The sequence below is a fragment of the Crocuta crocuta genome, unplaced genomic scaffold (genome assembly GCF_008692635.1).
Source record: "Crocuta crocuta isolate KB4526 unplaced genomic scaffold, BGI_CrCroc_1.0 scaffold77, whole genome shotgun sequence".
NCBI classification, from domain to species: domain Eukaryota; kingdom Metazoa; phylum Chordata; class Mammalia; order Carnivora; family Hyaenidae; genus Crocuta; species Crocuta crocuta.
Genome location: NW_027532172.1, coordinates 3,103,301 through 3,118,905, shown reverse-complemented (window position 1 = coordinate 3,118,905; position 15,605 = coordinate 3,103,301). Strand labels below are relative to the sequence as shown.

Genomic DNA, 15,605 nt, shown 5'->3' with positions numbered 1-15,605 from the left:
GACCGAGGCGCCCCGGAGCCATGGCCGGCCAGAACTGCGGGGCCACAATCGCACTGCTGGGGGTCCTGCTGCTCGGCGCCGCGCATCCGGGAGCCGGTGAGTGCCGTGCGGCGGTAGCGAGTGGCGCGGGTGGTGGAGATGGCCGGCGAGCGGGCGCNGGGGGCGACGCAGTCGCGATGCACCGACGGCGCGGGGTCCCCGGAACCGCCCGGCGCCGGGGCGCGCGGCGTCGGGCGAAGTGGCCGTGCCCTCCTGGGTTCCGAGCGACCTCGCCCTGGGCGCAGGCCGGGCACATCGGAGTGTCCCCGAGCGGGGAGCCGGGCGGCCGGGGGTGATGAGCCCGGCGCCAACGGCTCAAGAAGAGAGAAGTGCGCGCCCCAGCCGAGTCCCGGGGACCTGCGGTGCACTGGGGGCTTTACCTGAGTGCTTTGGGGGCGCCGGGGCTGGCTGTGGGGAGGGGGCCTTCCTCTCTTGGCCCACCCTCTACCTCCTCACCTGGGGCTGGAAGAAGAGGCCAGAAAACAGTGGGTTGGCTCCGGTAGCGCCCGGGATCACCCTTTTCCCGGTCCGCACGCCCCATTCTAGCTCTCCCGAAGTTCGGGAACGTTAATTTGAAAATGAAAGCGCCAAACTGGAGAAGGCTCCGGGCGTCGGTGCCAGGGGCGCCCTGCGCTCCAGCCCCCGGCGCCTCCGGGTAGTGTTTGTACTTTGACCCCGCGAGGGAGTGGGCGAGGGGGCGTTCCGGAGACGTGTGTGAATTTCCAGTTGATCCGGTTGTGCACCGGGACCGTCGCCTCCCGGCTGCGGGTGCTTGCCCTGTGCCTGGGATGGGGGTGGGGAGTGGGGGTGCCCTGCGGGCTCTGGAAGTATCAAAACGTAGAAATAAACCGGGGTTCTGCGTGTTAAGAACTTAATTTTAAGTCTTTCCTGAGGCTAGCACACGTTTTGTGATTTTTAAAGTTATCCAGGAAGTGAGTGGGGTCTTGGATTATTCTTTGCTTACCCCTAAGAGGGCCTTTGTGTTTGACGCGTAGGCAGATTAAGGTAAATTAAATGAAGGAATAAAACTAAGCGGGTGTGGTGAACTTTGGTGTTCTGGCAACTGCGGTCGTTACAAACCCACAGGAAAGCTTCCTGGTTCTTTTCTCCAAGAGCATGGTGACATATTACTGCAATTCCCCTATATCATTTTAAGACTTCATTTAAAACCTTGTGCCCGTGTGCAAATCTACTGTAATACAAATTTACTGTAAGACTGAATTTGCAAGATGTCCTTTGAAGAAAAAAAAATCCATTTAAGAATAAAGAGTGATTTCGCAGGTGAAAATGCGTGTAAATGTGAGAGAAAAACAGGTGTCCATCACACTTGGGAGCTGTATTGAAACTCAGAATCCTTTGAGATGTTTCCGGTTGTCTTTGATAGTCAGAAGTCTCCCAGCAAGAGCACGGTGTAAATCAAGGGATTACTAATGACAAGGATGAAGGCCGGCCTGAACAAGCCTCTGTTCACAGGTCTGATTTCTCCCTGTGGCCCTGAGAGCTGCCATTTTGGTCTCCAGCACAGTCCCTTCCTTCTAGGAAGTTCTCGACTGTCGGAGCCATGCCTCATGGTTCAGGTATAGATTCGGGGAAAAGCCTAGGAACTTCCCAGCCTTCCTGTGGTCTCCGGGACTGGCTGTGTGTGGCCACCTCACTGGCCAGAACTGGGGGCTGCGTCGTTTGGAGGTTGGAGCTATTTCAGAGGACAGCTACTTTTCCTGACATCTTGGGGTTGGTCTGACAGGTGGGGGGTCTTGGAGAAGTTCCTTGAGTCTGTCCAGAAAGATGGGAAAAGCCGGAGAGCCCGACACAGTGGATTTGTTTTTTAAACCCCTGAACTCTCTTAACAAAGACAGCCTAGTGAACGTGAAGCTGGTGTCCCTGCAGAACTGACCTGCAAGGGAGAGTTTGCGTCTTGGTGCGGGAGTGTTAGCGTGAGTTTGGTGTAGCTGCGCGCTCTCCCACTTCCAAGAGCGAAGGACTGGTTAAGTTGGAATCATAACCGTGTTAAAACCTCAGCTTAGTGGCTTTTTAAGAATTGCTGAGTGGGGCTCCTGGGTGGCTCAGTTGGTTGAGCATCCGGCTTAAGCTCGGGTCATGATCTTGCGGTTCACGAGTTCAAGCTTCCACATCAGGCTCTGTACTGACAGCTCGGATTCTGTGTCTCCCTCTCTCTCTGTCCCTCCCCTGATGCACTCTATCTCTCTCTCTCTCAAAAATAAATATACATTAAAAATTAAAAAAAAAAAAAGAATTGCTGAGATACCAGAGTCTGGGTTCAGTGACCCCATTCTTGCCTCCATTGTGTTTCACCAGAAATGTGAGCAAACATCAAATGATGTGTTCACTGACCCTGGATGAGTCTCCGTCTTCGTCATTCTTTGGATTCAAATGAGGAGCTGGTGGCTGTTGTCTGGAATGAGTAACTGGTAGGGCTGATGAGTCTCCCTCACCCCCACAGATTTTCATGATTTAGAGTCAGAGAGGGCTGCTGTGCTGACCCTAAGGATGTGCTCTGGGGCTGGCCCATCAGCCTCAGGGTTCACCTCAGATGCTGCCATTTTGTGTGTGAAGACTGTACCCTACCCCACCATGCTCTTCTGGGGGGTTCTCCCAGGCTATCAATGTAGGGGAAGGAAGTTGAAAACTACAATTAAAATGTTTCACGTAATATATAGTTATTGTAGAAAAGTTGATAATAAATATAACCGAAATGAAAAAAATAATCTGTGAGCAAAGCACTTTGGTGCAATCTAATCTTGTGTGTGTGTGTGTGTGTGTGTGTGTGTATGCACAAAACCAAAACTGTGACCATCTGTTGTATGGCTTTAACCAGCCCCCACAGGTGGGCAGTTAGGCTGTTTCCCACTTTTCCTGCTAAAAAAACAGAACGTGTCCAACAATAGGGGACTGCCTATATCAGTTTTGATAGGTCTGTTCAGTGAAAAGCCATTGAAAATGATGTGGCGTGGATTCTATAATGACATGAAATGATGTCGTCTCTGTGTGGCTGAGGTTATAAAACAGTAGATGCTGGATTATCCCATTCTGCGATCTCTGAGCCGGGTTCTTGTTGCCCAAATCACTCTGCACTTTCTTGACGATTCTGTCCGACTAAAATTCTGGAAATAGAATTGCCGGCATGGAGAGTAGAGAAAACGCTCAGACTCTGGAGACTTCCTCCCTTGTGGCCTCTGGAGAGCTCGCCCTGTGGTCCTGGTGTACGTTGTGGCTGGCGTGTGCCAGTGCCTGGTCCCCTCACTCGCAGGCTGTCCTCACTCATGTCAATGACATCTATGGAAGAAGAAGCCTTTTCCTCCCTCTGGTTCAGCAAACAGGGTCTGAACAGTGTTGGTGGATATTCAAGAATCTTAGGAACACCCCAGCTAAGTGATTATTTTGCTAAAACACATAGAGCTGCGCACGCGCGCGCGCCCGCGCGTGCACACACACACACACACACACACACACCCCAGAACTGAGTCCCTTGACTTACAACTCAAGCCTTACCTGTGGGTTTGTCAAGCAGGGCTGACTCGGGTTTGGATGGGGAAGGGGGTGGAGTTTGCTGGTCAGGATTCATGATTGTGGTCAAGGTGGGTGGGGCCGCGGGTGGAGGTCAGGACCCCGGCGAGGGAAGACCCATGGCTAAGGCTGTCCACCTGAGTGATTAACAACAGTTCATACCCTCTAATTATCATTCTAAATGATAAAAACTATCCCACAAATTATTCCAAACCACTTCCTACAGCCTTGTAATTAGCCATCACCTTCTCCCAGGCAGCTGGCAATGATCTAACAACCAGCCAGGAGAGCCAAGTTTCCTGCCTCACCTCCTTGGGGCCTTGAGTTTGTCTTTCAGGACATCATTTTTAAAACTCACTAACTACTGCTTGTAATAGCTAACATGTCCTGAGCTCCGCACCAGCCGCCTTCTGAGTGTTTTATGTGTGACCATCTCCCGTTAACCATCGGGGATTCATTGTGTAAAATCACGCGTGCTGCACGAACCCACTAACCGATGCCCTTTGTCTCACGATTTCATACGGGAAACATTATAACAACCCCAACCCCCAACCATTTCCAAAAATAGACAAGGGCACCTAGCTGGCTGCATCAGCGAAGTGTCTGACTTCTGCTCGGGTCATGATCTCGAGGTTCATGAGTTTGAGCCCCGCGTTGGGGACCCTCCCCTACTCACGCTCTGTCTCTCTCTCTCTTTCTCTCAAAAAATAAATATTAAAAAAATTTTTAATGTTTAAAACAAAACACTGAGTGCTGTGTTCATATTTGTTCTGGGGATGTGTATGTGCTTTTAATATTCAAGCAGTTTGAAGACTGTGCTTCAAAACATCTCTACATGGTAACAAAAACTCAAATGGCACAAAAGGATCCGTGGGAAGAAGTATGTCCCCTTCCACCTCGGACCCCCAGGCTTTCTCCTAGAGAAAGCCTTGTTTCTTGTGCGTTGTTCCTGAGCAAGCCTATATATGCACAAGTGTATAAATGTTTGTACATCCCTTCTTTACACAGCAGGAGCATAACCATGGTATATAGTAAGAGATGGCCTCTTGATTTTGTTCACTTAGCAATCCATCACGTGCTCACTCCATATCAGAACATATGGGGGCTGCCATTCTTTTTGACGGCCACATAATGTTCCCAGTCGTGGGCACACCGTGTCATGTCAACAGCCTCTTACTGCTGGGTCGTCTCCAGTCCTTTCTGTGGCCATATTTGCGGGTTGCCTTTTTTTAGGCACATAGACAATTGTTTCTGTGGGTGCACTTCCCGGAGGAGGGAATTACTGGGTCAAGGAGTTTGAACAGAAAGCGTCAGAGAACAAATGGAGGAAAGTGAGTAACAGAAGTGAGACAACTTGCCCAGGGTCACAGCTAATAAGCAGGAGTGCCCTCTGTGAATCTGGGCAGACGCGTTTCGGAGTCCAGGCTCTATAGCTCCCCGCGCTGCTGTTTTCTCCTTCCTTCATTTTTTTCCGGTTGAAACTAACCGTAAGTTTTAGTCAGAGAAACATTTTGAGTTTCCTTTTAAATATTGACTTTGAATGAAATGCCCAAGAAGACTGAAGACAGATATGGGCTCTGGGAGCTCCTTGTGGGTTTACATTGAGTTACATCGGGTTACATTCGTTCTTACTGACTTCGACATTGGTGAGTCTAGTGGCGTGAGATGTAGGAGTCCTCCTGTGCAAAGAATAGTTCGTTAGTAGCAGTAATGATTGTGACAAGGACTTTGTGTTATCCCCATGTTCTCCCCATTTGACCCACGTCGCCCCACAGTATCCTAACCGGGTTGGTTTGGTTTGGTCTTCTCTACATAGTGATGCTGAATTTGTGAGAGAAGACAATAGGATATCAGAATTTGCCTTCACTTCACAAACTTGTAGGAAATGAGAAGTACTTTCTCTTTCTTCGGGTACTGGATTTAAAAAATAGGGGCGCCTGGGTGGCTCAGTCGGTTAAGCAGCCCACTTCGGCTCGGGTCATGATCTCATGGATCATGAGTTCAAGCCCCACATCAGGCTCCATGCTAACAGTTCAGAGCCTGGAGCCTGTTTCGGATTCTGTGTCTCCCTCTCTCTCTGTCCCTCCCCTGCTCATGCTCTGCCTCTCAAAAATAAATAAACATTAAGAAAAATAATAATAATATGCACTTCTCAATTCTCTCCCGAGAGAGCCCAAGACAAGAGCACCCTGGGAACCTCACTGGTGTGACTGCCGGGGAGGGGCTGCCCTCTTAGACCAGCTGTCTATCCTGCCAGATGGACACACAACTCAGTTGTACGACTCTGAGGCCATTAAACACTTCGCTTCAGCATGTGAACATGTTTCAGTAATAAATTTGGAAATACCTTAAAAGAATAAATTAAATACCTTGTTCCATATGCACAAATAATGTAGCTTTTTGTTTGTTTGCTTGCTTTTTTAATGTTTATTTTTGAGAGAGACAGAGTATGAGCAGGCAGATGGGCAGAGAGAGAGGGAGACGGGCAGAGAAAGAGGGAGACACAGAATCCGAAGCAGGCTCCAGGCTCAGCACAGAGCCCAGAGCCCAGCATGGGACTCAAACTCACGAACCGCGAGATCATGACCTGAGCCAAAGTCAGACGCTCAACGAACTGAGCCACCCAGGCACCCCAATGTAGCTTTCGTTAAGTTTTAAGTGAAGTGTAGATACTTCTGACCCTCAGTGACAGAAGATCAGAGTCTTCAGGGTGAAAGGTGCCATTTCTACAAAAACAGACGAGGTACCCGTCTGCTGCCTCTGTCTAGGATGATAAAAGACCATCTCCAGATGAATTTCATCAAATTTTATGCAGTCCCAAATTACATGGAGTTTAAACTAAGCTGCCGTTTGAGGTTTGGGGTCGGCCACTGGCCATGTGCGATGTCACACAATGCTTGGAGCCGTGAGGACCCTTCTGCAGCTCTTGACGGCGTGCGGTTCATCTGGGAGCAGGGCTCAGATGGTGTCTGTCCAGGCACCTGCCGGTCCATCCCAACAGATGCCTTATCTTGCGCGACCGATCCCGTGGCCGGAACATCAGGCTCTTTCAAACAAAGATGTGCAGCCGAAGCAACGTTGAACCTGAGAACAACTTGGAACTTTTTGGAAGCCATCCATTCAGACAGGCACTGGGATAGCACAAAGCTTGCTTCAAATCCTGACTCCACCACCTCTTAGCTAGACAACTTGGGCTGGTCACTTAGCCTCCCTGGGACTGTGGGTTCGGTTCCAAACAAGGACACACACCGCAGCACCTCATGGGTGGCTGGAGGTCCGAATGAAATAATGGCTGTAAGTCACTCAGCACGACGGTCTGGCCTAAAACACATTCCTTGGTGAGTGAGAATTGCCATCTTGTTTGATAATTGGAGCTGAGTCCGAGAAGAACTTGGAGATTTGCGGCAGTAGCAGCGAGTCTGGACCGAGCTGCCAGGCCCGTGTCTGCATCACCTGGTCGCTCGCAGGAGGCATTGACGTTGTTCTCAGGCTGCTGCTAACACGCCGTTTTGGTTACTCTCCCAGCGCAGTTGACTTTGGGCACGTGTGAGGGCATCTTGGGGGAAGTTCCTAGAAGAGAAGCTGCTGGATTAAAAACTCAAAGAAGTTGGGGGACGGAGGTGACTTAGTCGCTTAAGTACCCAACTCCGGATTTTGGCTCAGGTCACAACTTCCGGTGGTGAGATTGAGCCCGACGTTGAGCACGGAGCCCGCTTGGGATTCTCTCTCTCTCCCTCTCTCTCTCTCTCTGCCCCTCCCCCACTCATTCTCTCGTGTCTCTCTCTGCCCCTCTCCCACTCAGTCTCTCCTCTCTCTCCCTCTGTCTCTCAAAATAAATAAACACTTTTTTTTAAACTGCAAGAAGTTATCTTCAATGACACTAGCACAAGTTTTTAAAAACTGTTTGCAAGCGAGCATAGACACACACACACACACACACACTTCCTGTTAACCAAGGAACCGACCAGACAGGTTTTCTGGAACTTAAATGCCGTGCCCAATTACTCTGAGACATGAATGGGAACACCCCAGTAGGCTTCTGAGGATTGTGAGCAGGTGTCCTACGCCGAGACTGGGTGGGGGGGTGCCAAGCCGTGAAAGCCAAGCTGCACCGCTGCCTTTCATCCCCTCCGAGAGATGGAGAAGGATTGCTCAACAGGCCCAGAAGCTGCTGACAGTCTTATCAGGCACTTCAGCCTTGGGCTAAACCTGTCAAGAGCAAGTTCTCAACTTGTCCGAACACAGAAGACGGCTTTCAAATTGTAAACGGTGCCTGGGCCATCTCGCAGAAGCCCGGCCCAACCCAGTGGGGCTGAAGCGCTTGCATTAACATCTTGCAGCCTCCCTGGTCTCTCCCTGTGTGGGGAGTACAATCCACGGTGTCACCAGGAACCTGGGCCCCAGGGAAGGTGTACCCCGCCGGCACCTTGAAACTCTAGGTAAGCATCTTCTGCTCCTTGTCTGGTCGTTGGAGACTGGAAAGAACCCAAATATGCATCGTTAGAAGCCTGGTTAAATAAATTATGACACATCCCAACAGTGGATGCTACACAGCCATATGACGGAATTGGGTAGCTCTCGTGCACTGATGTGGAATGACCCCCAAGATACATGATGGAGAGGAAAACATAAGGTTCGGAACAGTGAGTAAAGCATGTTGCCTTTTGGCCAAAGGAAATGAAATAAAACAAAATAGGGGTGGCCTACAGGTATATACTTGCATACTCATAGATGTCCTGTACAAGGACACACACAGACTGGTATGGGAGTTGCCCCTGGCAACAACACCAGTTGAGAAGATGAGAGTGAGACTTTTACTGGTCAAACCTCATTTTTGGGTTTTTTTTTGCTTTTTTACTTTGTGTTTCATGTACTATTTATCTAAATGCAAAACATATTTTTTTTTTCGCTTTTATTAAGATATACAGAGGCACCTGAGTGGCTCAGTCAGTTAAGTGTCTGACCTTTTGTTGAGGCTCAGGTGGTGATCTCACGGTCCGGGAATTCGAGCCCCGTGTCAGGTTCCGCGCTGACAGTGCAGAGCCTGCTTGGGATTCTTTCTCCCTCTCTCTCTGCCCCTCCCCTGCTCATGCTCTCTCCCTCTGTCTCTCAAAATAAATAAACTTAACAAAAAAGGTATACATAACACAAGATTCAGCAATCTCAATGGCCTTATTCAGTGAATCGTGTCAGATGCATGACTCAACATTCCTGCTACCCTGCAAAATTCCTCCAGACCCCTTTGTCGTCAGTCTTTGGGCAACCTCTGATTTGCCTTTTGCCTTCTATCACCAAAGTTTTGCCTTAAAAATAGTTTTAAATTTGGGGCACCTGCGTGGCTCAGTCGGTTGAGTGTCTGACTTTAGCTCAGGTCATGATCTCACTGTTCATGGGTTTGAGCCCCGTGTTGGGCTCTGTGCTGACAGCCCAGAGCCTGGAACCGGCTTCTAATTCTGTGTCTCCCTCTCTCTGCTCCCCCACCCCCACCCCTACTCATGCTCTGCCTTTCTCTGTCTCTCAAAAAAAAAAAAAAAAAAAAACATTAAAATAGTTAAAGTTAAAAAATATCTTAAAAAATTAAAAGGCAGGTATGAGTATAACAATCAACAATTCTGCTTAATAAAAACACAGATATCATGAATGCAGATACTGTCTTCAAAAAGTCTACAGTTGCTCCCTGCAGGAATTTGGTTGTGTGGAAGGAACAGGGTAGAAGTATTAAGTTACTAGGAATTGGGGAACTAATGACCAACGCTGCCTTCTCCACTTGGAGCAACTTTTCTAGAAGAGCAAATTGCTGTGCTTCCTTCCTGTCCACTCAGAACGTAGCATGAGCAGGCCTAGAGAATTTGGTTTCTGCCTGGAAAATCTTTGAAAGATCTAGTCTAGTCTTAGGCCAGTTGGTAATAAACCCCACCCATTCCACAGATGATGGAGGCCCCGTATGCTAGACGGTGGACATGCAGAGGTAGGAAATGCCAGTGCCTTCAAACATGTGAACTGGGGGCCACAAATGGGTGGCTTAGAGTGCTTGGCTCAGTTCTGTTGGATTTGATTTGAAAAAAATCTGACTTCCAAAGTGTTCAGTAAATCAGGTACTGTCTGAATTAGCAAAGAAACTGTGTTGGCTTTTCTTGTTTCCATTGCTTGCCTGGGCCCCCGAAAGCATGAGTTTGAGACACTGTCCAAGGTAATAAGTACTCTTCAAAGATATATATGTATAAAAACTGCCATAAAGGTTGGGGATGGAGAATAGCTTTCATAGACAGGAAGAGAGAAGGCAGAGGACACCTTGTTTTCCTGATGTCTGAGGTCTGTGGGACCTCACAGTAACCATGAGGCTGGCCTGGGAGTGGAAGTGAGGCTCCGTCATTCATCATCAATAATCCTACTGTGTTGTTCTGATATCACAAGAACATTCTCCCACCATCTCTGAAAAAGACAACTTGCTAAGTGATCCACTCTCTGGAAAACATGTAATTATGGGTGATCCTTCAACATCCAGATGGCCAACAGACACTCGAAAAGATGCTCTACATCGCTCATCATCAGGGAAATGCGAGTCAAAACCACAATGAGATACCACCTCACACCTGACAGATTGGCTGAAATCAACAACACAGGAAACAACAGGTGTTGATGAGGATGCGGAGAAAGGGGAGCCCTTGTGTGCGTGGTGCAGCCGCTCTGGAAGACAGTGTGGGGGTTCCCCAGAAAGTTAAAAATAGAACTGCCCTATGATGAAACAATCACACCGCTAGGTATTTACCCCAGGAATATGCAAATACTAATTCAAAGGGATACAAGCACCCTGAAGTTTATAGTGACATTATCTACAATAGCTGAAATATGGAAACAGCCCAGGTGTCCATCGATTGACAAATGAATAAAGAAGATGTGGTGTAGATATACAGTGGAATATTACTCAGTATACTATGACTGAAGTCATAAATATATGACTTCATAAAATGAAATGAATAAATTTGAATGAAAATTTAAAAATGAATGAAGTCTTGACATTAGCAATGACATGAATGGAGCTAGAGAGTATTATGCTAAATGAAATAGGTTAGTCTGAGAAAGACAAATACCATATGGTCTCACTCTTATGTGGAATTTGAGAAACAAAACAAATGAGCAAAGGGGGAAAAAAGAGAGGCAAATCAAGAAACAGACTCCTAACTATAGAGAACACACTAATGGTGAGCGAAGGAGAGGGGGGTGGGGGTGGGTGAAACGAGTGATGGAGATTAAGGAGGGCCCTTGCTGGGATGCGCGCCGGGTGGTGTATAGAATTGTTGAATCACTATATTGTACACCTGAAACTAATATTACACTGTATGTTAACTAACTGGAACTTATTTATTTTTTTAAGTTTATTTATTTATTTGGGGGGGGTTGGGAGGGGCAGAGAGAGGTGAGGAGAGAGAGAATCCCAAGCAGGCTCCGTTCTGTCAGTGCAGAGTCAGCCGACATGGGGCTTGACCTCATGACCGTGAGATCATGACCTGAGCTGAAATCAAGAGTCAGACGCTTAAGCAACTGAGCCACCCAGGCACCCCTGATAATGTTTATTTATTTTTGAGAGAGAGTGCACATGCAAGCTGGGGAAGGGCAGAGAGAGAGAGAGAGAGAGGGAGAGACAGACAGTCCAACGTGGGGCTCAAACTCATGAACCTGTGAGATCATGACCTGAGCCCAAGTCAGATGCTTAACCGACTGAGCCACCCAGGCACCTCTGTTAACTGACTGGAATTTAAATAAAAACTTTAAAAAGAGTGATTCTTCAATGTATAATTTATAACTGGAGACCAGCTATGGGAGCAAAACAGAATGCAGTTGAATGAGGATTAAATGCTTCATTGCTCTGGGATTTTACCTGGATTTGTTCCCATCCTCCCTTCCTTCCTTGGAAATATCACTTAGCAATAGGACCAACTCCAGATGTAAGGAATATGGCTCATGAAAAGGAAAGTGCTCTGAACCACAGTCTCCCTCTCCCTTTCAGTGCGAACCATCTGCTTCTTTCTTCCACCTGCCAACACGACGTGCTGGGGAACCAGGCTCCTCAAAACCCTCATCTCAACATTCATGGTCCTTCAACCTTGTTTTTTATGTCCTTGAGCTTTTAGCATAATTATCTTAAGATCACTGGCTAGTCTCGATACTGGCACTGTCCAGGCTCCAATATGACCATCCTTGTTGATGTAACTCGTTGCATGATGATTGGACCCCTATAATTCCCATTCTCATTGATTTAAGACCTTCCATGTCAATATCTTCCATAGCACCCATCCTCATGGACATACGCCTTCCATAACAACGGTTCTTGTTGACAACGTACCTTCCATAGTGACCTTCCTTGTTGATGAGACGCCTTCCGTAATGGTTGATCTTGTTATGTAACGCCTTCCATAATCGCCATCCTCTGATGTAACATATTCCATAATGACCCTCCTTGTGGACATCATGCCTCCTGGGGACTGTGGTAGCCCCTGTGGGGGAGAAAAGCACGCATCGTCTGGCCCCACAGATTTCCTGGAGTGTGCAGCCTTCTTCCTTTGCTGGTCCGTTTTCCTCTGGCCTTACCCTGTTTACCAGAGGAGTCACTTTTTTTTTTTTTTTAAAGAGAGAGACCCCGTGAGCAGGGGAGGGTCAGAGAGAGAGGGAGACACAGAATCCGAAGCAGGCTCCAGGCTCTGAGCTGGCAGTCAGCACAGAGCCCGACGCGGGGCTCAAACCCACAAACCGCGAGATCATGACCTGAGCCGAAGTCGGACGCTCAACCGACTGAGCCACCCAGGCGCCTCAGCCAGAGGAGTCACTTTATTGACCTGACCTGTGGTCCTTTGAGAGAGCATCATTCAGAGACTTATTCTCCGAGTCAGGCTATGTGGATTGACATCCCCCTGCCCTTTAAGAGTGCTGGAAATCTCGGGGCATCTGGGTGGCTCAGTCGGTTAAGAGTGTGACTCTTTTAATGTTTAACTATTTTTGAGAGAGAAAGAGAGAGTAGGGAGGGGCAGAGAGAGGGAGACACAGAATCCAAAGCAGGCTCCAGGCTCCGAACTATCAGCACAGAGCCTGACGCAGGGCTTGAACTCACAGACCGTGAGATCATGACCTAAGCCGAAGTCCCTAGATGTCTGACTCTTGGTTTTAGCTCAGGTCATGATCTCACAGTTTTGTGAGTTCAAGCCCCGTATCAGGCTCCATGCTGACAGTGCAGAGCCCACTTGGGATTCCCTGTCTCCATTTTTCTTTTTCTCTGCCCCTCCCCAGCTCTCTCTCTCTCTCTCTGTCTCTCTCTTTCAGAATAAAAAAATAAACTTAAAAAAAAAAAGAGTAAAGAATACTGGAAACATCAATGACAGCAAAAGGTACTAATCCCTAATCCTTAAAACAGGAGATTCAAACCGAAGGCTGTGTTCCTGATTGCCTGCCCCGCCTCCTGGGGTGGTGATACACCCTCCCAGTTAGGTCTCCCTCATCACGAAGAGTTTGGACCTTTGCAGTTAAGTATCTGTAAGACCTAATGCCCCCCAAAGACCCATCACCCCCCTCTCAGCTGCCGCTTGGTGAAGGCTGACATGCCTGACTGTAGTGCCCATTGCTTCCGTCCGTCCTTCCTGTTGCAGCCAGGATGGAGTGGGGGTGAGTCTGCTGGTGGTCATCCTCCCGACAGCGGTATGGGCAGAGTGTAGACGGCTGCCAGAGTAGCAGGAATGAAGGGCGGGAGGGAGGTGGTGAAGATGTCAGATGACGGGACGCGCGGAGGCCGTCCCTTGCCTGGGACTTGTCCTTCATGAGGAAGAGTCGGGATCAGGGCTCTGAGGGGCAAGACGAAGGCCAAGAGAGGGACTCACACTAGGCAGACGGTCTTGTTTTGGATGACGGCTCCTGCCTCCCTACAGAACATAGTCTGTGGTCACGGGGGTAGGGGGGCCCATCGCTCAGCCCCAGGGCAAAGGGCACGTGGATATTCAGAGTGGGTGTTGGAAAAGCAAACACGCACACTTCCATTGAATGCTACAGATGGAAGCAGGTCCCTCTGACCTCTGCCCCTCTCTAGCCAGGGTGGGGGGACAAACGCTTGGGCCCAGGCTGCCCAGCAGCCTGTGACCTTGAGGGTGGACATCTTGAAGTAGCAGCCACGCGGGGGCTTTGCCGTCAGGCAGTCTTGGATTTGGATCTCAGGCGTGTGTCTTCCCAGCTGTGAATGTGAACAGTTTACCTAAAGAGTATCTACAGGAAGTGTCAGCACGTAGCAGGTGCTGAACAGATGGGGAGGGAGATTATTGCCGTCATTCCCGGAAGCCACCTCCCATTTGGCCAGCCCTACGCAGCCTGACGCCTCTGGGCTCCCAAGTCACGAGGCCCAGGCTTCCCACTAGATCTGCCCTGGTTTCTGGTTTGCATCTGCAGACCCTCTTCTTGCTCTGGCTCTGCACACAAGCCCAGGTGGGATGGGCAGCCGTGAGCCCTCCTGACCACAGCACCCCCTTTCCACTGACCCACCCGTCTGCCCTCCTCCCTGTAACCTTTCAGCACTTCCATTAAAGGTGTCCACTTGGGGTCACAGCATAATGGTTAACTCAGCTCAGAAGGGAAGGTTCCGTGCCCTAGACAAAACCCTGTACTTATCCAAACCCCATTCCTTGAGCAGCTGAGCAGGTCCTGGCTCTGGATGTACCCCATCCGGTTACAAGTCCTATACTGGTAAGTCCAGATATGATGTGGGTGGGTTCTTTGCTCAGTCTCACTAGGCTAAAACCGAGATGTTGGCTGGGGTGCCTGGGTGGCTCAGTCAGTTAAGCGTCTGACTTTGACTCATGTCATGATCTTGGGTCCATGAGTTCAGTCCCCACATCGGGCTCTGTGCTGACAGCTCAGAGCCTGGAGCCTGCTTTGGATTCTGTGTCTCCCCCTCTCTCTCTCTCTGCCCCTCCTCCACTTGTGCATGCGCTCTCTCGCGCTCTCTCTCTCTCTCTCTCTCTCTCAAAAATAAATAAACATTGGGGCACCTGGGTGGCTCAGTCGGTTAAGCGTCTGACTTCAGCTCAGGTCATGATCTCGCAGTTCGTGGGTTTGAGCCCCACGTCGGGCTGTGCGGACAGCCAGCTCAGATCCTGGAGCCTGTTTCAGGTTCTGTGTCTCCCTCTCTCTCTGACCCTCCCCTGCTCATGCTGCCTCTCTCTCTCTCTCTCAGAAATAAATAAAAAACATTAAATAAATAAATAAGCAAGCAAACATCAAAATTAAAAAAAAAAAAAAAAAAAAAGATGTTGGCCAGGCTGTGTTCTTATCAAGAGCTTGGGTCCTAAAGCTCACATGGTTGTAGCAGAATTCTGTTCTTTGTGGCTGGTAAATCCAAGGTACCCCCACTCACAGCACTTAGAGGCCACTCAGACTTCCCACCATGTGGCCCCCTCCATCTTCAAAACGAGCTACAGAGAATCTACCTCCAGTCAAATCTCTTTCACACTTCAATTCTCTTTCCCCAGGAAAAGCCCAGACTCTTCTAGGGGCTCAACTGACTAGGTCAGGCCCACCAGGATAAAGTTGACCTAGTCCTACAACATCACTGAATCACATGAGTGATGTGCCTTGATATTCGGAGTCCTTCCCACACTTCAAGGGGAGGGGTACACACAGGGCATGGGTCTTGGGGATCACCTTGAAATTCTGCATACCACAAGGTTCAGAGGCTCAGGGGCATGGTCCCCTCTGTGCAGATGGAAGTGACGGTAGCCGTTACCAGATAAGGGCCTAACCACCAGCTCAGCCCTGTTCTTTGCACTTTACACATCCGGTCTCACTGCAGTACTTGTAGAAGTCCCGTGTAGTTTGTGCCCAAATATTACAGACGAGAAAGCTGCAATTTACAGAGGTAAGATGGGGGGCGCCTGGGTGGCTCCATCAGTTAAGTGTCCAACTTCGGCTCAGGTCATGATCTCGCAGTTCGTGAGTTCAAGCCCCGTGTCGGGCTCTGTGCTGACAGCTCAGAGCCTGGAGTCTTCTTGGGAATCTGTGTCTCCCTC

The 15,605-nt window shown here is 49.2% G+C and overlaps 1 protein-coding gene across 1 annotated transcript in view; it reads left to right on the top strand.

The window, feature by feature from the left end:
• The first annotated feature begins 8 nt into the window (after window positions 1-8).
• Window positions 9-15,605, top strand: part of CDCP1 (CUB domain containing protein 1) — a 55,564-nt gene continuing 39,967 nt past the window's right edge. Inside the window, exon 1 of the mRNA XM_077777285.1 lies at window positions 9-96. Within this exon, the coding sequence (XP_077633411.1) occupies window positions 21-96 (76 nt within the window). The 5' untranslated portion in view covers window positions 9-20. The remainder of the gene's footprint in view (window positions 97-15,605) is intronic.